The sequence below is a fragment of the Hemitrygon akajei genome, chromosome 6 (genome assembly GCF_048418815.1).
Source record: "Hemitrygon akajei chromosome 6, sHemAka1.3, whole genome shotgun sequence".
NCBI lineage: Eukaryota > Metazoa > Chordata > Chondrichthyes > Myliobatiformes > Dasyatidae > Hemitrygon > Hemitrygon akajei.
The window spans coordinates 46,840,704-46,859,457 of NC_133129.1; the positions used below are offsets into that span (position 1 = coordinate 46,840,704).

At 45.0% G+C, this 18,754-nt stretch overlaps 1 protein-coding gene across 4 annotated transcripts in view; it reads right to left on the reverse strand.

Moving 5' to 3' along the window:
- Positions 1–18,754, reverse strand: part of tmem174 (transmembrane protein 174) — a 42,137-nt gene that overhangs the window by 8,660 nt on the left and 14,723 nt on the right. For 3 of the 4 annotated variants that reach the window (XM_073048318.1, XM_073048316.1, XM_073048317.1), the window contains exons 3-4: positions 12,689–12,796; positions 12,296–12,416 (exon numbers count right to left, since the gene is read on the reverse strand). In XM_073048318.1, coding sequence (XP_072904419.1) covers positions 12,296–12,416; positions 12,689–12,796 — 229 coding nt within the window. The remainder of the gene's footprint in view (positions 1–12,295; positions 12,417–12,688; positions 12,797–18,754) is intronic. The other variant, XM_073048320.1, reaches the window with a different exon arrangement.

Consider the following 18,754-nt stretch of genomic DNA (forward strand, 5'->3'; position numbering starts at 1 on the left):
CTGCCCACACAAGGCTTCACGGTCATTGTAGTCTTTCTTGGGGTAACACACGTATAAAGCGGGTGACTTTTTTCGTAAAAGCGAAAAACCTCTTTGGTTAGCGAAAACAGGCACTAATGTAGGTCTTTCCTAACAGCGAGTTGTCGTAAAGCGAGCGTTCAAAATTCGGGAGCCACCTGTATTCAATTTCTAAGAAAGAACACCTTCAATACTTTTGCCAATGTATCATAGTGATAGATTTTTTCGTTCACACCCCCCCTTGCACCCAACATGTCTTGCATGGAGCTGTCTAGACATGCACTATGGTATCCAATTGCATTCAGGTGGAGTTGTCCATTGATCCAGGATCAGGCCTTTACAGTATGCAAGGCTAGCTTCATAATAACTTCACCATAACAGGGATGCATCTAATCCAGCTCCAGATCTAATGTTATTAACCATCTTTAGGAGGGCTTACATTTGTTTAAAAATCTAACCCACATTATGGTTCTTTTCTCAGCACCGTATCCCAATCCAAAAATTTAGTTGACCTCCCCAGAGAAGCTGATTATGACCCTGACCATCTGCTGTTTTCCACCCCCATCCTTGATGGTCCAGTTCATTCCCCAAGATCCCACATAAATCCCTCCAATCGAAGTCTGACCTCTCTCTCTCTCTCTCTCATCCTTGATCAACACCCAGGTTTGTAATAAAATTGGTTTATTTTGTTGAGGTTTATTATATATGTGGATAGAAATGACTATCAACTAATTTCAAAAATACTATTTTAGTAAAGCTTTTTCTTCCAATTTTAAACAGACCTTCACGTAACAGGCATTGTTGACTACAGCACATCAAGGAGCTGTTAGCTTTGCTTAGATTTTCATATGGTCATTTACTGTCATAATCATTGTCATTTGGCTGAACAACATAATACAAACTAAACTAATAACCAATCTGAACCTCAATAACAATATTGTCTTAGATGTAAAAATAAATAAATAGTTCTTAAAATCTAATTACACCAAAACCCACACGTTAATGAATAGGACCGATATTCAGGTTTGTTTGTAACAATTCACTAAAAGTGAGGTGAAGTTTCAAACCAAATCATTTGCAATCAGTGATGTTTAAAGAGCTAAGAAAAATTAACCATATTTGACATACCAAGGAAGATAGAAAAGTTTAAATAACTATGTGGGTGAATGTGATTGTAAGCTTTTAAAGATGGGACCTGATGGCAAAATGCCACCAAAAGCAAATAAGCTTGCTAATGAAAGAAATCTGGTCTCTGTGTGCATTCAATGTCAGTCTGAATTAGGTGATCAAGTCCTGGAACCCACAGCTTTCAGACTCAAAGGCGTAAATGCTAGCTACTGAACTTATGGTATTGATCACGAATTGCATGAATATCACAGCAGTTAACAGACTGCATGTGAAAGCGAGAATTTTCTCTACATGATAAATTCTCAAGATACTTAAAATTGAATATTATTCAAAAATATAAATAAAGTAGACCATAAGACCATAAGACATCAGAACAAAATTAGGCCATTTGGCCTGCCAAGTCTACTCCACCATTCAATGATGGCTGATTCTTTTCTCCCCTCCTCAGTGCCACTCCCTGGCCTTCTCCCCGTAACCTTTAATGCCATGGTCAATCAAAAATCTATCAATCTCCATCTTAAATACACCCAAAGACCTGGCCACCACAGATGCTTGTGGTAACAAATCCCACACGTTCAGTTCAGTTCAGTTTCAGTTTATTGTCATTTAGAAACCACAAATGCAATGCAGTTAAAAAATGAGGCAACATTCTCCAGAATGATATCACAAAAGCACACAACAAAACAGACTACACCATAAAATCCACATAATGTTTGGTAATCCCGAGTCCGGAGAGGCTGCTGTGTATTTATATCGCGCTATCATCTTAGCATGTTCCCCGGAAAGGAGCGCCAAATACACCAGACAAAACAAGACTACCCAGACACACCAAGTCAAGAGACCAACTCTACCACCCAACAAACCAAAAACTAAAGCTACAAGACCTACACAAAACCACATAGTTACATATAGTTAACATATAGTTACAACAGTGCAGACCACACCATAATTGATTAAAAAAAAACAAACCATGGGCACAGTAAAATTAGTCCAAAGATGTTAAAAGACATGTCCATCACCTTTTGGCTAAATGTTTTAAACGGATGCCACTCTATCCTGAGTGTATGCTGTCTTGTTTAAGAGTCTCCCACCATGGGAAACATCCTTTCCACATCTACTCTGTCTAGGCCTTTCAACATTTGAAAGGCTTCAATGAGAATCCCCTCATCCTTCTAAATTCCAGCAAGTACAGGCCTAGAGCCATCAAACATTCCTCATATGATAACCCTTTCATTCCCAGAATCATGCTCGTGAACCTTCTCTGAAACCTTTCCAATGCCAGTACAACTTCTCTTATAAGGAGCCCAAAACTGTTCACAATACTCAAGGCGAGGTCTCCCCAGTGCCTCTGTCTTTAATATCTCTATTTTTCCTTTTCAAGGTTCTTTTGAAGACCTGAGTTGGAGTTACACACTGACTTCGGTTCTTTGCGGGAATGGGACCCGCTCTCAGGGCCTCACGACTGGTCGCTATTCGATACATCAAGGACGCAGCCTAGAAGACTATCACGCCTTCAGGGTTCTGGGATTTTGGGTCTCTGGAGGCAGGCCTCTGCAGGAAACTGGTGTGTCATGAGAGTACTCGGAAGATCAAAAGCAGTGAGCTGGCTGCTGGCTGTATGCCTACAGCCCCGAGTTCTTCGGGCACAGAGCTCGGATAAAGCAACGCAACAGACTTTTAACATCATAAATCAGCAAGTTGGTTGATATGTCCCCCCCTCTCAGTGTGAAATGGAGACATCTCTTTTTCCCTTATTAGGGAGAGAGAGAGAGAGAGAGAGAGAGAGAGAGAGAGCCTGTAGTATGTTGAATTACCGGATGAACAAGTAGTCTTTGGGGTACTGCAAGTCTGTGTCTTTATTGATGCCTTGTTGCACACTTGAGTGCTCAGTGGGGGGGGGCATGCTTGTTTTGTTGGAGGGAGGATCATTGCTTTGCTGCTGCTTATGCATGGGAGGAAGAGCTGGGGGGACTTTGGGGTTCCAACATTTAACTGTCATTCATTCTTTGGGGCACTCCTCTGTTTTTGTTGATCTTTGCAAAGAAAAAGCATTTCAGGGTGTATATTGTATACATTTCTATGACATTAAATGTACCTTTGAAACTTTATAAAGCCTCAGCATTACATTCCTGATCTTATATTCTAGACCCCTTGAAATGAATGCCAACATAGCATTTGCCGTCCTCACCACTGACTCCACCTGCAAGTTAACCTTTAGGGTGTTCTGCACAAGTCATTTTGCATCTCAGATTTTTGGATTTTCTTCCCCTTTAGAAAATAGTCTGCACATTTATTTGTTACAGTAATATAAGGCCTTAGTTAGACCCCACATAGAGTACAGTATTCAGTTCTAGTCACCTCATTACAGGAAGGATGTGGATACTAAAGAGAGAGTACAGAGGAGATTTATAAGGATGTTGCCTAGATTGCAAAGTATGCCTTGTGAGAATAGGTTGAGTGAACTTGGTGTTTTCTCCTGGGACCAACAGAGGATGAGAGGTGACCTGATAGAGGTGTATAAAATGATGAGAGGCATTGATCGTGTGGATAGCCAGAGGCTTTTTCCCAGGGCTGAAATGTCTAACATGAGGGGCAAAGTTTTAAGGTGCTTGGAAGCAGGTACAGAGGAGATGTCAGGGGTAACTTTTTCACACAGAGTGTGGTGGATGCGTGGAATGCACTGCCAACAAAGGTGGTAGAGGCGGATACAATAGGTTCTTTTAAGACTCTTAGATAGGTACATAGAACTTTGAAAAATAGAGAGCTATGTGATAGGGAAATTCTAGGCAACTGCTAGAGTAGGTTACATGGTCGGCACAACATTGTGAGCCGAAGGGCCTGTAAGGTGCTGTAAATTTCTATGTTTCCACCAAAATGCATTAACAAGCATTTTCCATCATTGTATTTCATTTGCCACTTTCTTGCCCATTCTCCTAATTTGTCTTCTGCAGCCTTTCTGTTTCCTTTACATTATCTGCCCCTCCACCAATCTTGATATTATCTGCTTACTTAGCAATAAAGCCATCTATTCAATCATCCAAATTATTGATATACAACATAAAAAGAAGCAGTCCCAGCACCAACACCTGTGGAACACTGCTAGTCACTGGCAGCCAACCAGGAAATGATCCTTTTATTCCCACTCGCTGCCTTCTACCAATCAGCCAATGCTGTAACCATGCTAGTAACTTTCCTGTAATACCATGGGCAATAAACTTGGTAAGCAGCTGCATGTTTCGCACCTTGTCAAAGGCCTTCTGAAAATCCAAATATACAACATCTATTGCATCCCCTTTATCGATCCTACTTGTAATCTCCTCAAAGGATTCCAACAGGTTCATCAGGCAAGAATTTTCCTTAAGGAAACCATTCTGACTTTGTCCTATCTTGTCCTCTGTCATCAAGTACTCCATAATCTTATCCTTAACTATTGACTCCAACATCTTCCCAACCACTGAGGTCAGGCTAACCAGTCTATAATTTCATTTCTGCTGCTTCCCTCCTTTCTTAAAAAGTGGAGCGATATTTGCAATTTTCTAATCCTCTGGAATCATGCCAGAGTCCAATAATTCTTGAAAGATCATTGCTAATGCTTCCACAATTTCTACTGCTACCTCTTTCAGAACCCTAGGGTGCAGTTCATCTGGTCTGGGTGACTTATGCACCTTTAGGTCTTTCAACATTTTGAGCACCTTCTCCCTTGTTATAGTAACTGCACTCACTTCTCTTCCCTCACACCCTTCAACATCTGGCACACTGCTAGTGTCTTCCACAGTGGAGACTGATGCAAAATACTTATTTAGTTCACCTACCATCTCCTTGTCCCCTGTTATTTCTCCAGCCTCATTTTCTAGCAGTCCTATATCCACTCACATCCCTTTTATTTTTTATAAACTTGAAAAAGCTTTTTCTATCCACTTTGATATTATTTGCTAGCTTGCTTTTATATTTCATCTTTTCTCTCTTAATGATTCTTTTAGTTGCTTTCTGTAGGTTTTTAAAAACTTCCCAATCCTCTTGTCTTCCTGCTAATTTTTGCTTTGTTGTATGCCCTCTCTTTTGCTTTTACATTAGCTTTGACTTCCCTTCTCATCCATGGTTGTACTATTTTGCCATTTGGGTATTTCTTTGTTTTTGGAATATATCTATCCTGCATCTTCCTCAGAGAAGAAATCATCAGCCTGACATAGTGGTGTCAAGAAAACAACCTCTCCCTCAATGTCGCAAAAACAAAGGAGCTGGTTGTGGATTACAGGAGGAATGGAGATGCACTAACCCCTATTAACATCAATGGATCTGGGGTTGAGAGGGTGAACAGCTTTAAGTTCCTGGGCGTGCACATCACCAAGGATCTCACATGGTCTGTACATACCGACTGTGTGGTGGAAGAAGCACAACAGCACCTCTTTCACCACAGACAGTTGAGGAAGTTTGGTATGGGCCCCCAAATCCCAAGAACTTTCTACAGGGGCACAATTGAGAACATCTTGACTGGCTGCATCACTGCCTGGTATGGGAACTGTACCTCCCTCAATCGCAGGACTCTGCAGAGAGTGGTGCGGACAGTCCAGTGTATCTGTAGATGTGAACTTCCCACTATTCAGGACATTTACAAAGACAGGTGTGTAAAAAAGGCCCAAAGGATCATTGGGGACCCCAGTCACCCCAACCGCAAACTGTTCCAGCTGCTATCATCTGGGAAACACTACCGCAGCATAAAGGCCAGGACCAACAGGCTCCGGGACAGCTTCTTCCGCCAGGCCATCAGACTGATTAATTCATGCTGATACAATTGTATTTCTATGTTATATTGACTGTCCTATTATACATATTATTTATTAAAAATTACTATAAATTGCACATTGCACATTTAGATGGAGATGTAAAGGTTTTTATTACTCATGAATATGAAGGATGTAAGTAATAAAGTCAATTCAATTCAATTTTTCCCAGAAACTCAAGCCATTGCTGCTCTGATGTTATCTCTGCCAGCATCTCCTTCCAATTTACTTTGGTCAACTCCTCTCTCATACCACTGTAATTTCCTTTACTCCACTGAAATACTGCTATGTCAGACTTTACTTTCTCCCTTTCAAATTTCAAGTTGAACTCAATCATATTGTGATCACTGTCTCCCAAGGGTTCCCTTGCCTTAAGCTTCTTAATCACCCCTGGTTCATTACATATCACCCAATCCAGAACAGCTGATTCCCTGGTAGGCTGAATGACAAATTGCTCTAAAAAGCCATCTCGTAGGCACTTAACAAAGTCACTCTCTTGAGATCCATAACCAACCTGATTTTCCCAGTCTACCTGCATGTTAAAATCTCCCATGACTGTCATAACATTGCTCTTTTGACACACCTTTTCTATTTTCCATTGTAATCTGTGGTCCACATCCCAGCAACTGTTGGGAGGCCAGTATATAACTGCCATCAGGGACCTTTTACCCTTGCAGTTTCGAAACTCAACTCACTAAGATTCAATATCTTCCAATCCTATGTTACATCCTTCTAATGATCTGATGCCGTTCTTTACCAGCAGAGCCGTGCCACTGCCTCCCGCTGTCTCCCTTCCTATCCCTCTGATACAACGTGTAACCTTGGACATTTAGCTCCCAACTACAACCATCCTTCAGCTACAATTTAGTGAAGGCCACAACATCATACCCGACAATCTGTGAAAGTGTAACAAGATCATCCGCCTTACTTCTTATACTGCATGCACTGAGATATAACACTTTGAGTACTGTATTTGCTACACTTTTTGATTCTGCATCCCTATTGCACTGATACTCACCCTACTGGCTGCAATTTTGTCCTATTATCTGTCTGCCCTTCCTGACAGTCTGACTATACGCTAACTTTGCTTTTTTACCATCCATCCTATCCTGAGTCCCTTTATTCTGGTTACCAACCCCCTGCCAAATTAGTTTAAACCCTCCCCAACAGCTCTAACAAACCTGCCCTCAGGTTCAGGTAATACCTCCCCAGAAGAGATCCCAATGATCCAAGAACCCCCCCCCCCCCAGCACCATCTTTTCAGCCACGCAGTTATTTGCCATACCATCCTGTTTCTACCCTCACTCATACATGGCACAGGCAGCAATCCAGAAATTACTACCCTGGAGGCCCAATTTCTCAGCTTTCTGCCTAGCTCTCTAAATTCTCTCTTCAGAAACTCTTTGCTTTTCCTTCCTATGTTATTGGTACCAATATGTACCAAGACATCTGGCTGCTCTCCCTCCACCTCCAAAATGCTGTGGACAAGATCCGAGATGTCTTTGACGCTGGCACCAGGGAGACAATATCCCATCCAGGTGTCTTGCTCAAGTCCACAGAATTTTCTGTCTGTTCCTCTGACTATTAAGTCCCCTATCACTATCGCTCCCCTCTTTCCCTTCTGGAACATGGACCCATGCTCAGTGCCAGTAACCTGGTCTCCCTAGCATTCCCCTGGGAGGTCATCCCCCACAGCAATATCCAAAACAGTTAACTTATTATTGAGAGTCAAGGTTTACATGATGGCAAAATGGAAGGAAACCAGCTGCAACTGTCCCTTAATTCCATATAGCAATGCTTCGCAAATCCTTCAGCCCATGATGTTATGCTGCCCTTTAACCTGCTCCATGATCAATTCAACCCTTCTCTCTCACATGGCCTTCCATTTTTCTGTGTCATGGCTTCACACCATGATGACTGTGAAGAGAAAGGAATTGGCAGCTAGGTGACAAATGGATTCAGCTATGGCAGAGTTGGGGCAGGATTCGTGGTACTTGAGTGATAACCTCGACTGGACCTTCAGAATCCTGAGTCTTGTAAATTCAATCACTTGTGGCCTAGCAATAAAAGCGAGCATTGTAAGAACATAGTTTTGTCCGCATCTACATTATAAAAACCGCTGGTATTGCAGCAGCAGAGTTTCAGCTGTTCATTGTCAACTTGGCACATAGTTTCATTACTGAAGATCAGAAATGAGAGAGTTAATTGAGTCAAAGCTGACAACTGAAATGAAGTTCATTAAATGTATAAAAGTGAAATTCTATGTTGTATGGCAATGAACCATTTTTTGTTGTATATTAACATATTTGTTTGTGCATTAACTCTCACTCTAACAATTATGTAAATAAGTAGCTTAGATATTTTCCATCCTCTGTGTCCTTAAAGTCAGATGATCCGTATCCAAACATTAAAAACGAACTTTGATTTGCTCTGATAGTTTAACGGATGAATAATTCACTGGGTGAGTTGTTGAGCTACATTGATCCCTTCTTGGTGATGACTTAGCAACTTATTAAAGACACACATTTATTCCAAAGTCCTAGATCAGGTACATAAAAATACACAGTGCAGCACCATTCTTGGATAGTGTGCACTATGGATATCAGGACGTGCAATGAAGCTCAGCTTCTTTAAGCCCCTCAGAAATCTTAGTTAAAACTACTTATTATGGATGGGAACATTGAATTGGCTGTATGTTTTACAAACTATTTGATTTTCTTTTTAAATGTGAGATATACAAGCAGCTCACAACAAAATTTACTGAACATTTGAAGTGTTTCATGCATGAGTTGAACCCATGGTGAGGATATTCAGCATTCCTGTGTCAGATCCCTGATAGGAATCCTGTCATAGCTGATACACTCGTTTTTTTGCAGGTAGTGAGTGAAACAATGGGATCTATCCCATTTAGCAAATTGGCATGCTCAGGTATCCTCAACATGAAAGCATGACTTTGAATCGACAAGGAATGCTATTATGGACAGATGTATCTACATCCAGTTAATGGGCGGGACCAAAGTCAAATGGGTTTTCTCCTTGAGCTGGTCATGGAAACTTGCTGCTCATTAACATCTACTGCTGCCCTCCTGCTGATGAATCAGTACTTTTTTACATGGATGGTATCCGTTAGTCTCGCGAGACCATGGATCTATGCCTGGAAAGTCTTCTCCAGGGTGCAGGCCTGGGCAAGGTTGTATGGAAGACCGGCAGTTGCCCAAGCAGCAAGTCTCCCCTCTCCACAACACCAATGTTGTCCAAGGGAAAGGCAAGGGCCAATACTGCTTGGCACTGATGACGTCGCAGGAGTTGCTAGAATGAGGATGAAGACAATATTGGACTGTCTTAGGGACTCCAGCTCCAGATTTGTCCTCAGGGATTACTCCCGAAGCCTTTCCCATGACTGGATATGGCCACAAGGCAGCGGAGGTTTGAAATCAGAGTTTTCCCTCTCTTAGATGGACTGCCTTCCCAGGCTGATGAGCTCTATCTACCCATCTACATAGAGCACCACAAATGAACATCTAGTCCATGCTGACTCATCTAACCGCAGCAGACTCAACAAAATGAGTGTTATAATTGCTTTCAGCACCAATGGCCTCTTCCCCTCAACCATTCATTTCTTGAATCAGCATGCAAAACCCAAATCACTACCTCAGTATGTAACGGGGGGTTTCTTTTTTTTTGTTACTGTGTATGTAATCAAAAGGGCGTCTTTGTTTTGTTAAAAGTAGGAATGCTGGCGCCTGTGTTAATAGTAGGAATGCTAGCGTCTTTGTTATGATAAGTGCTGGAAACTTGTTTGGGACTGTAAACTGATTGTTGGCGGGGATTTTGGGGAGTCGGCGCGATGGAGTGAGAGAGAGAGGACGGGATGCTGGAAGCTGGGCGACGGTCCCCGGCCCAAGGTTTTCGGTGATGAGAGGAGACGGAGACAGAGGAGTGTGGAGCGTCTGGTCGACCACCGTGGGGGTCCCAGGAGGCGGGTCGAGGAAGTCGGAGGGGATCGAATGGTGGCCAGAAGACTTCAGTAATTGAGCTCCAACGGTTGTGCACGAAGTGGTTTGGACTTTGATAAGTTTGGCGCCTTTTCTTTTTTTTTCTTCATATATACTGTATCGTTAGTAATCGCTTAGTTATAGTAATCTTTATAAATTGTACTCATTTAATCGCATAAGGTGTACTGTCTGTTTCTTGGGCGAGGCGGGGACATCACACAGCATCCACACCAGCTGATTACCCAGTTTGGCGGGGCCGAAGGCTGCTCCCCCTAGACTAGAACGAGTTTGAGCGATGCCTGAGGCGACCCAGGGGTTACAAGTATATGTAGCAACACGATGACCACTTTGAACTGCAATTAACTTGTCTTTTTGTTCTAATTGCGTTCTTCCTTGTAAAAATTTTACACATTGTGTTTAATTTCTTATGAATATTGCTTATCTGATTCATGTGTTTGTGATGCTGCTGCAAGTAAGTTTTAGATCACAGATGTGCATAAATGTAACTTACAGTAATTTTATGTATTGCACTGTCCTGATGCCACAAAGCATATTTCATCACATACGCTGGTGATTCTGTTGTACTTACACAGATGATAATAAACATAATTTGAACCTTGGATGAAGCTGAGAAAAAGTGCCACACTCCCAAACTCCTGAATTTTTTTTTGGAGTCCTAAGTATACAGTATCTTATATACAGTATATAACTGTTGTTGTTGAGGGCCACTGAGTTGTCATTGACTCATGGAGAGCCTATGCATGATATAGTTGTCCTTAGGGTTTTGGTGGCAAGATATGGGAATAGATTGCCAGGGCTTTCTTCTGTGCAGGAACTACTGCTGCCAATTCAACCTCAGGACCATCGATCTCAAAGTCCACTACACCACAGCCAGCCCAGCTGAGTACCCAAGTATACACTCCAGAGTCTACTGGGTTGTGCGGTATACCCAAGTATCTACTCCAGAATATACTGTGTCGTGCAGTATACCCAAGTTACTCCTGAGTACGTATACTGTGTCATGTGATATACTCAAATACCTACACCAGAGTATACTGTGTCATGCAGTATACCCAAGTTACTCCACAGTATACTGTGTCGTGTGGTATAGCCAAGTACCTACTCCAGAGTATACTGTATCGTGTGGTATACTCAAATACCTACACCAGAGTATACTGTGTCGTGCAGTATACCCAAGTTACTCCTCAGTACGTATACTGTGTCGTGCAGTATACCCAAGTTACTCCTCAGTACGTATACTGTGTCGTGTGGTATAGCCAAGTGTAAACTCCAGTGTATACTGTGTCATACGGTGTACCCAAGCGTAAACTTCAGAGTATACTGCATCGTACAGCACAGCCAAGTGTTAAGTCCAGAATATACTGTGTTGTGCAGTACACCCAAGTTACTCCTGAGTATCTAGTTTGCAAGACAAGCTTTTCACTGTATCTTTATACATATGACAATAATAAACCAATTCAACTTACAATTAATGCAGAAGGTTCATGCTGTCTGATTGCTCTTTCATAAAACATGTGAGAAATATTTATTAGCAAAATTGAATCTAAAGAATAAAACAGCAGATTTAATTGCAATAAACTATATTTTGGTTTCTACTTGGATTCGCAGTAGGACTACTCTATTTCTGTTTAATCTAATGCTCTGACCTGCATACAAAGGAAATTATTTCCAAATTTGGTGACAATTGGAACAGATGTCAGAATGGTATTACAGCCGGAACATTTTCAGCTGGCATGATCTTGCAAAGGGTTTACTGATTAGTAACTGGAATTGGCAGTGTTTTCTTCGAGCACAGAAGGTTTAAAGGAATAAGCAAACAGCAAAATATTGCTAATGCTGATAATATTGGAGAAATTAGAAAATATTGGAAATGATCAGATCATACTGATCTCCAAGAGAGGAAAAAGTTAACAGATGAGAGCCAGCATCTGAATCTCTCTCTACAGATGAGGTATGACCTATTGATTATTTCCAATATTTTCTGTTTTATTTAGTTGTTTTCAGCATTATAGAATTTTCTTTAGAGAAAGAATAATTAATTGTGAAAGTTTTAAAACTTAGTTTTTATGAAGGCTATGATTACCATCACCCTCTGGTTTGCCCAAGCTTTATGCCCAACAGATTTTGTCTTACTAAAAAGTATGTCTGACTTGCTCAGAGCAAGCCTAAGAATGCAAGAAGGATGAACAAATCAGGTTTATACAGCACAAAATGAATATTTCTCTCCTGTGAGATTTTTCAGGAGAAATATTTACTATTCAGTAACTGATAATAGGTTAATTTCCAAATTATCTGGTAGGGTACTGCAAGTATGCTTTGATAGAAATTTAAAGAGTAAGTTATTTTTTTTACCTGCAGGAGATGACACTGAAATAAGAAGGAGGGTCTTCACTAGATGCAGGATGATCGACATCATTTACCAGTGGGTTGGGGAAGTAAGGCGGTGGTAGTGGAAGAACAAACCCCGAGCTATCTGGATGAGATTAAGAAGATCCCTTTAACACATTCAATATAGAGTTCTAGTTCAACTAAAATGTTTTTTATAGCTTCCATTTTGATAGCACTTTTAACGCCTTTATAAAAGATAAACTTAAATTGCTTCCCATATAACCAAATGAAAACATAAATCCCGGCATGTTAGAGAAAAATGATAACACATAATCAGAGCTCTGCTTTTAAGATTTTTACAAGTAATTGACAAGGAGTTTACAGAAAAAAAATTGACAGAGTGGATCTTTTACTGGCCTGTTAAAAATGATGTAGTGAAAAGTAAGATTGCTGGGAAGTTGCAGAAGACCAGAATCATAAGACTGGAATTGGCTACTGAGGGTGCAGGTAGCATTGCAGAAATTACTGTAAAACAGAAATTGAAAGACGGATAAACTCAGGAAAATTTCAATTATTAGGGTAGTGTTGCTGAGCAGACTGTCTGATCTACAGACTGACAAGTCTCCGGGTCCTGATGGACTTCAACTTTGGTTCTTAAAAGAAGTGGTTAGTGAAATTATTGATGTGTTGTTTTTAATTTTCCACCATTCCTTAGATTTTGGGGAGTTTCCTGTAGTGTATTTATTTTTTTTGTAATATTTGAGTAATATTGTAAATTTACTGTTTGATTAAGCATTCTTTGTTGTTTACATAATTCATTAAGGAGTACAGGTGTTCCCCCCCTTACAAAGGCAGAGCATTCCTATGAAGCCTTTCTTAAGCCAAAATGGTGTAAAGTGAAGAAACATTAATTTATATGGGAAAAATTTTCCTAAAAGCAAAAATCCTCTTTGTAATATGAAAACCGGTTACTAATGTAGGTTTTTTGTAAAAGCAAAATGGTGTAACCAAACATTCATAAAGCGGGGGACACCTGTATACATAAAACTATGTGAAGGGTATACATCATTATGCCACCACATTTTACAGGCACAACTCACTCAAGTAAGAAACGAAGTGAACACATTATTATGGGCTCCCATGTTTTTCCTTCAATTAATTTTGTTTTTGAGTTACAAAACATAACATTTCTTTCAGATTGAAAAATAATTAATTTTTATTCAAAGAGGTCAGTAAACAAAGCAGGAAACTACAGGCTGGTTAGCTGAACATCTACCTTAAAGAAAATGTTAGATGGTATTATTAAAGGCACTATAGCAGGGTACTTAGAAAAACTGATGATAATGAGGTAAAGTCAACATGGTTTTGTGAAAAGGAAATCAAGTTAAACCTATTTATTGGAAAAGTAATGTGCTGTGGATAGAAAGGAATTGGTAAATGTACAGCATTTTCCTGAACACATTTGAAAAGGCGCAGAAAATAAAGAATTATGGTGTAGTAAGTCACATATTGGTTGGCTAATAAGAAACACAAAATAGTCTTAGATGAATTATTTTCTAGTTATCAAGATGTAATGAGTGATACAGAGATAGTCACACAATTCATTTAAAAGAGTTCATTATGTTGAATTGTTGGAGGACTCTGATTCATGCTCCACATGCTTCTGCTTACATTTAAAAAACTATTTTCACTATTTGACCAAGATGCTTCAGCACGTAACTGGTTCTGCAGCTGTGGCCTGCAGTCATCAATATAGCACTAAACTGAACAGACTCAGTGGCTGAACTTGAACATTTTCAGGGACTCTGCAGTTTGATGTTTAATATTCTGTGTCTCATTTGCTATTTGTGCAATTTGTTTTTTTTCATGCATCAGGTGTTTGATATTTTCTTGTAATGGGATCCATGTTTCTTTGTTTCAAGTCTGCCTGTGGGAGACCTCGACAATAAATGTATGTCGAAACTTTGAAATACTGGTAATATCTCACAAGAACAAATTAGAAGTGAAAGCACATGTGGATGGTCAATTTATTTAAAAATATACATAAGAACACCTTTGAACACAAAGAAAATTGGGGAAATTTACAGAATTACTCATTCTACAAGTATGTGAAGAGCCAGAGGAAAAGACGTGAGAGAATCGGTCCAATCAAGTGAAATAGTGGAAAAGCGTGTATGTGTCAGGGTCCTGTCCAGTCCGGAATCCGCGTTCCGGGTCTCGATCCGGTCCAAGGGCTCCGGACTCCGGGTCCTGCAGTTGCCCCTCCCGTCACCCGTGAACTAGTGAGGACCCTCCTGGCTCAAGAAGGCACACCTGTAACTCATTGAGCTGCAGGTGTTTATAAGGGGCCTTGGGACTGGGACCAGGCGGGTGGTCGTTTTGCTCTGTTTCCTGTTTCTCCGCCAGCTCCGAACTCTTCTCTGCATTCTGTTATCCTGCCCGGGCTCAGATCTACTCCTCATCGTGCTTCTCTGCCCCGTCCCAGTACTGCCAGGTTGGTCCTCTCCCCCACCTTTCTTCCCATGCACTGGTCCCTCTTCTCCGCTCGTTTGTTTTGTTCACGCGGTCGCGCTGTCTGCCGGCCTTTCCTGATTTTCCTGCTATCATGGCTGTTGTGTTGGTCACCCTAGACCTATGCCCGTTCCTACCCCTTGCCTCCGTCGGGCGGGTCCGGCCGACCTGCCGCTGCCCAGTGGTGATTCTGCCCGTTCCTATCCCTTGCCTCCATCGGGCAGGCCCGGCCGGTCTGACGATGCCCGGCGGGGGTTCTGCCCCGTCCTCCTCTTCCGACTGAACCCTGGGATTGTGCCCCACACCCGCCTAGGGGTCCACGTCTTGACCAGGCCTCCGGTGTTTGCTCCTGGGAGGTGGCCCTACCTGGGATATATGCGGCACGCCCAGGGAGGGCTCTCTGCCAGTTTATCTAGCCACCTAGACCTGTCTGCCTGCCTGCCTGAACCCCGGGAGCCTGTCTACCTGAACTCGAACTCTGGGAGCCCGCTCCGCCCTGCCTGCCTGAACTCCGGGAGCCGCTCTGCCCTGCCTGCCCGAACTCCGGGAGCCCGCTCCGCCCTGCCTGCCCGAACTCCGGGAGCCGCTCCGCCCTGCCTGCCTGAACTCCGGGAGCCCGCTCCGCTCTGCCTGCCCGAACTCCGGGACCCTGCTCCGCTCTGCCTGCCTGGACCTCTGCCTGCCCGAATTCCAGGAGCCCGCTCCCTCTGCCTGCCCGAATTCCAGGAGCCCGCTCCCTCTGCCTGGCTGAATTCCGGGAGCCCGGTCCCTCTGCCTGCCTGAACCCCGGGAGCCCGCTCCCTCTGCCTGCCCGATTTCCGGGAGCCCGCTCCCTCTGCCTGGCTGAATTCCGGGAGCCCGGTCCCTCTGCCTGCCTGAACCCCGGGAGCCCGCTGCGCCCTGCTTGCCTGAACTCCGGGAGCCCGCTCCGCTCTGCCTGCCTGAACTCCGGGAGCCCGCTGCGCTCTGCTTGCCTGAACTCTGGGAGCCCGCTCCGCTCTGCCTGCCTGAACTCTGGGAGCCCGCTCCGCTCTGCCTGCCCGAATTCCAGGAGCCCGCTCCCTCTGCCTGCCCGAACTCCGGGAGCCCGCTCCCTCTGCCTGCCCGAATTCCGGGAGCCCGCTCCCTCTGCCTGCCCGAACCCCGGGAGCCCGCTCCGCCTTGCTTGCCCGAACCCCGGGAGCCCGCTCCGCTCTGCTTGCCCGAACCCCGGGACCCTGCTCCGCCCTGCTTGCCCGAACCCCGGGACCCTGCTCCGCTCTGCCTGCCTGGACCTCTGCCTGCCCGAATTCCAGGAGCCCGCTCCCTCTGCCTGCCCGAACTCCAGGAGGCCGCTCCCTCTGCCTGCCCGAACCCCGGGAGCCCACTCCCTCTGGCTGCCCGAACCCCGGGAGCCCGCTCCCTCTGGCTGCCCGATTTCCCGGAGCCCGCTCCCTCTGCCTGCCCGAATTCCGGGAGGCCGCTCCCTCTGCCTGCCCGAACTCCGGGAGCCCGCTCCGCCCTGCCTGCCCGAACCCCGGGAGCCCGCTCCGCCCTGCCTGCCCGAACCCCGGGAGCCCGCTCCGCCCTGCCTGCCCGAACCCCGGGAGCCCGCTCCGCCCTGCCTGACCGAGCTCCGGGAGCCCGCTCCGCCCTGCCTCCCCGAGCTCCGGGAGCCCGCTCCGCCCTGCCTGCCCGAGCTCCGGGAGCCCGCTCCGCCCTGCCTGCCCGAACTCCGGGAGCCCGCTCCCGCTGCCTGCCCGAACTCCGGGAGCCTGCTCCGCCCTGCCTGCCCGAACTCCGGGAGCCCGCTCCGCCCTGCCTGCCCGAACCCCGGGAGCCCGCTCCGCCCTGCCTGCCCGAATTCCGGGAGCCCGCTCTGCTCTGCCTGCCTGAATTCTGGGAGCCTGCTCCGCTCTGCCTGCCCGAGCTCCGGGAGCCCGCTCCGCCCTGCCTGCCCGAACTCCGGGAGCCCGTTCCGCTCTGCTTGCCTCAACTCTGGGAGCCCGCTCCACCCTGCCTGCCCGAACTCCGGGAGCCCGCTCCACCCTGCCTGCCCGAACTCCGGGAGCCCGCTCCACCCTGCCTGCCCGAACTCCGGGCGCCCGCTCCACCCTGCCTGCCCGAACTCCGGGAGCCCGTTCCGCTCTGCCTGCCTCAACTCCGGGAGCCCGCTCCACCCTGCCTGCCCGAACTCCGGGAGCCCGCTCCACCCTGCCTGCCCGAACTCCGGGAGCCCGCTCCGCCCTGCCTGCCCGAACTCCGGGAGCCCGTTCCGCTCTGCCTGCCTCAACTCCGGGAGCCCGCTCCGCTCTGCTTGCCCGAATTCCGGGAGACCGCTCCGCCCTGTCTGCCTGACACTCTATCTACCTGAACCCTAGCTCTACCCTTAAGTGCCATGACATCCCCATCCTGTCCTTCCCTCTAGTACTTCAGTGTCTGCGTCCTGCGTTTGGGTCCATCCGGCCCCGTTCCTGACAGTATGGAACCAGAGGAGATAGCAAAAGGAATTAATGAGTACTTTGCTTCAATATTCACTCCAGAAAAGGATCTTAGCGATTGTACTGATGACTTACATGGGACTGAAAAGCTTGAACATATAGACATTAAGAAAGAGGACGTGCTGGAGCTTTTGGAATGCATCAAGTTGGATAAGTCACCGCTACCAAACAAGATGTACCCCAGGCTACTGTGGGAGGCAAGGGAGGAGATTGCTGAGGCTCCGGCGATGATCTTTGCATTATCAATGAGGACGGGAAAGGTTCCAGAGGATTGTAGGGTTGTGGATGTTCTTCCCTTATTCAATAAAGGGAGTAGAGATAACCCAGGAAATTACAGACCAGTGAGTCTTACTTCAGTGGTTGGTAGGTTGATGGAAAAGATCCTGAGAGGCAGGATTTATAAACATTTGGAGAGGCATAATATGATTAGGAATAGTCAGCATGGCTTTGTCAAAGGCAGGTCATGCCTTATGAGCCTGATTGAATTTTTTGAGGATGTGACTAAACACATTGATGAAGGAAGAGCAGTAACTGTAGTGCATATGGATATCAGCAAGGCATTTGATAAGGTACTCCATGCAAGGCTTATTGAAAAGTAAGGAGGCATGGGATCCAAGGGGACATTGTCTTGTGGATCCAGAACTGGCTTGCCAGAAGGCAAAGTATAGTTGTAGATGGGTCATACTCTGCATGGAGGTCAGTAACCAGTGGAGTGCCTCAGGGATCTGCTCTGGAACCGCTTATCTTTGTGATTTTTATAAATGACCTGGATGAGGAAATGGAGGGATGGGTTAGTAAATTTGCTGATGACACAAAGTTTGGGGGTGTTGTAGATAGTGTGGAGGGCTGTCAGAGGTTACAGCGGGACATCAATAGGATGCAAAACTGGGCTGAGAAGTGGCAGATGGAATTCAACCCAGTTAAGTGTGAGGTGGTTCATTTTGGTAGGTCAAATATGATGACAGAATATAGTATTAATTGTACCACTCTTGGCAGTGTGGAGGATCAGAGGGATCTTGGGGTCCGAGTCCATAAGACACTCAAAGCTGCTGTGCAGGTTGACTGTGTGGTTAAGAAGGCATACGTTGTATTAGCCTTCATCCACTGTGGGATTGAGTTCAAGAGCTGAGAGGTAAAGTTACAGCTATATAGGACCCTGGTCAGACCCTACTTGGAGTACTGTGCTCAGCTCTAGACAGTTCACTACAGGAAGGATGTGCAAACTATAGAAAGGTGCAGAGGAGATTTACAAGGATGTTGCCTGGATTGGGGAGCATGCCTTATGAGAATAGGTTGAGTGAACTCAGCCTTTTCTCCTTGGAGCGACGGAGGATGAGCGGTGACCTGAGAGAGGTGTATAAGATGATAAGAGACATTGATTGTGTGGATAGTCAGAGGCTTTTTCCCAGGGCTGAAATGGCTAACACAAGACAGTTTTAAGGTGCTTGGAAGTAAGTACAGAGGTGATGTCAGGGGTAAGTTTTTAACGTAG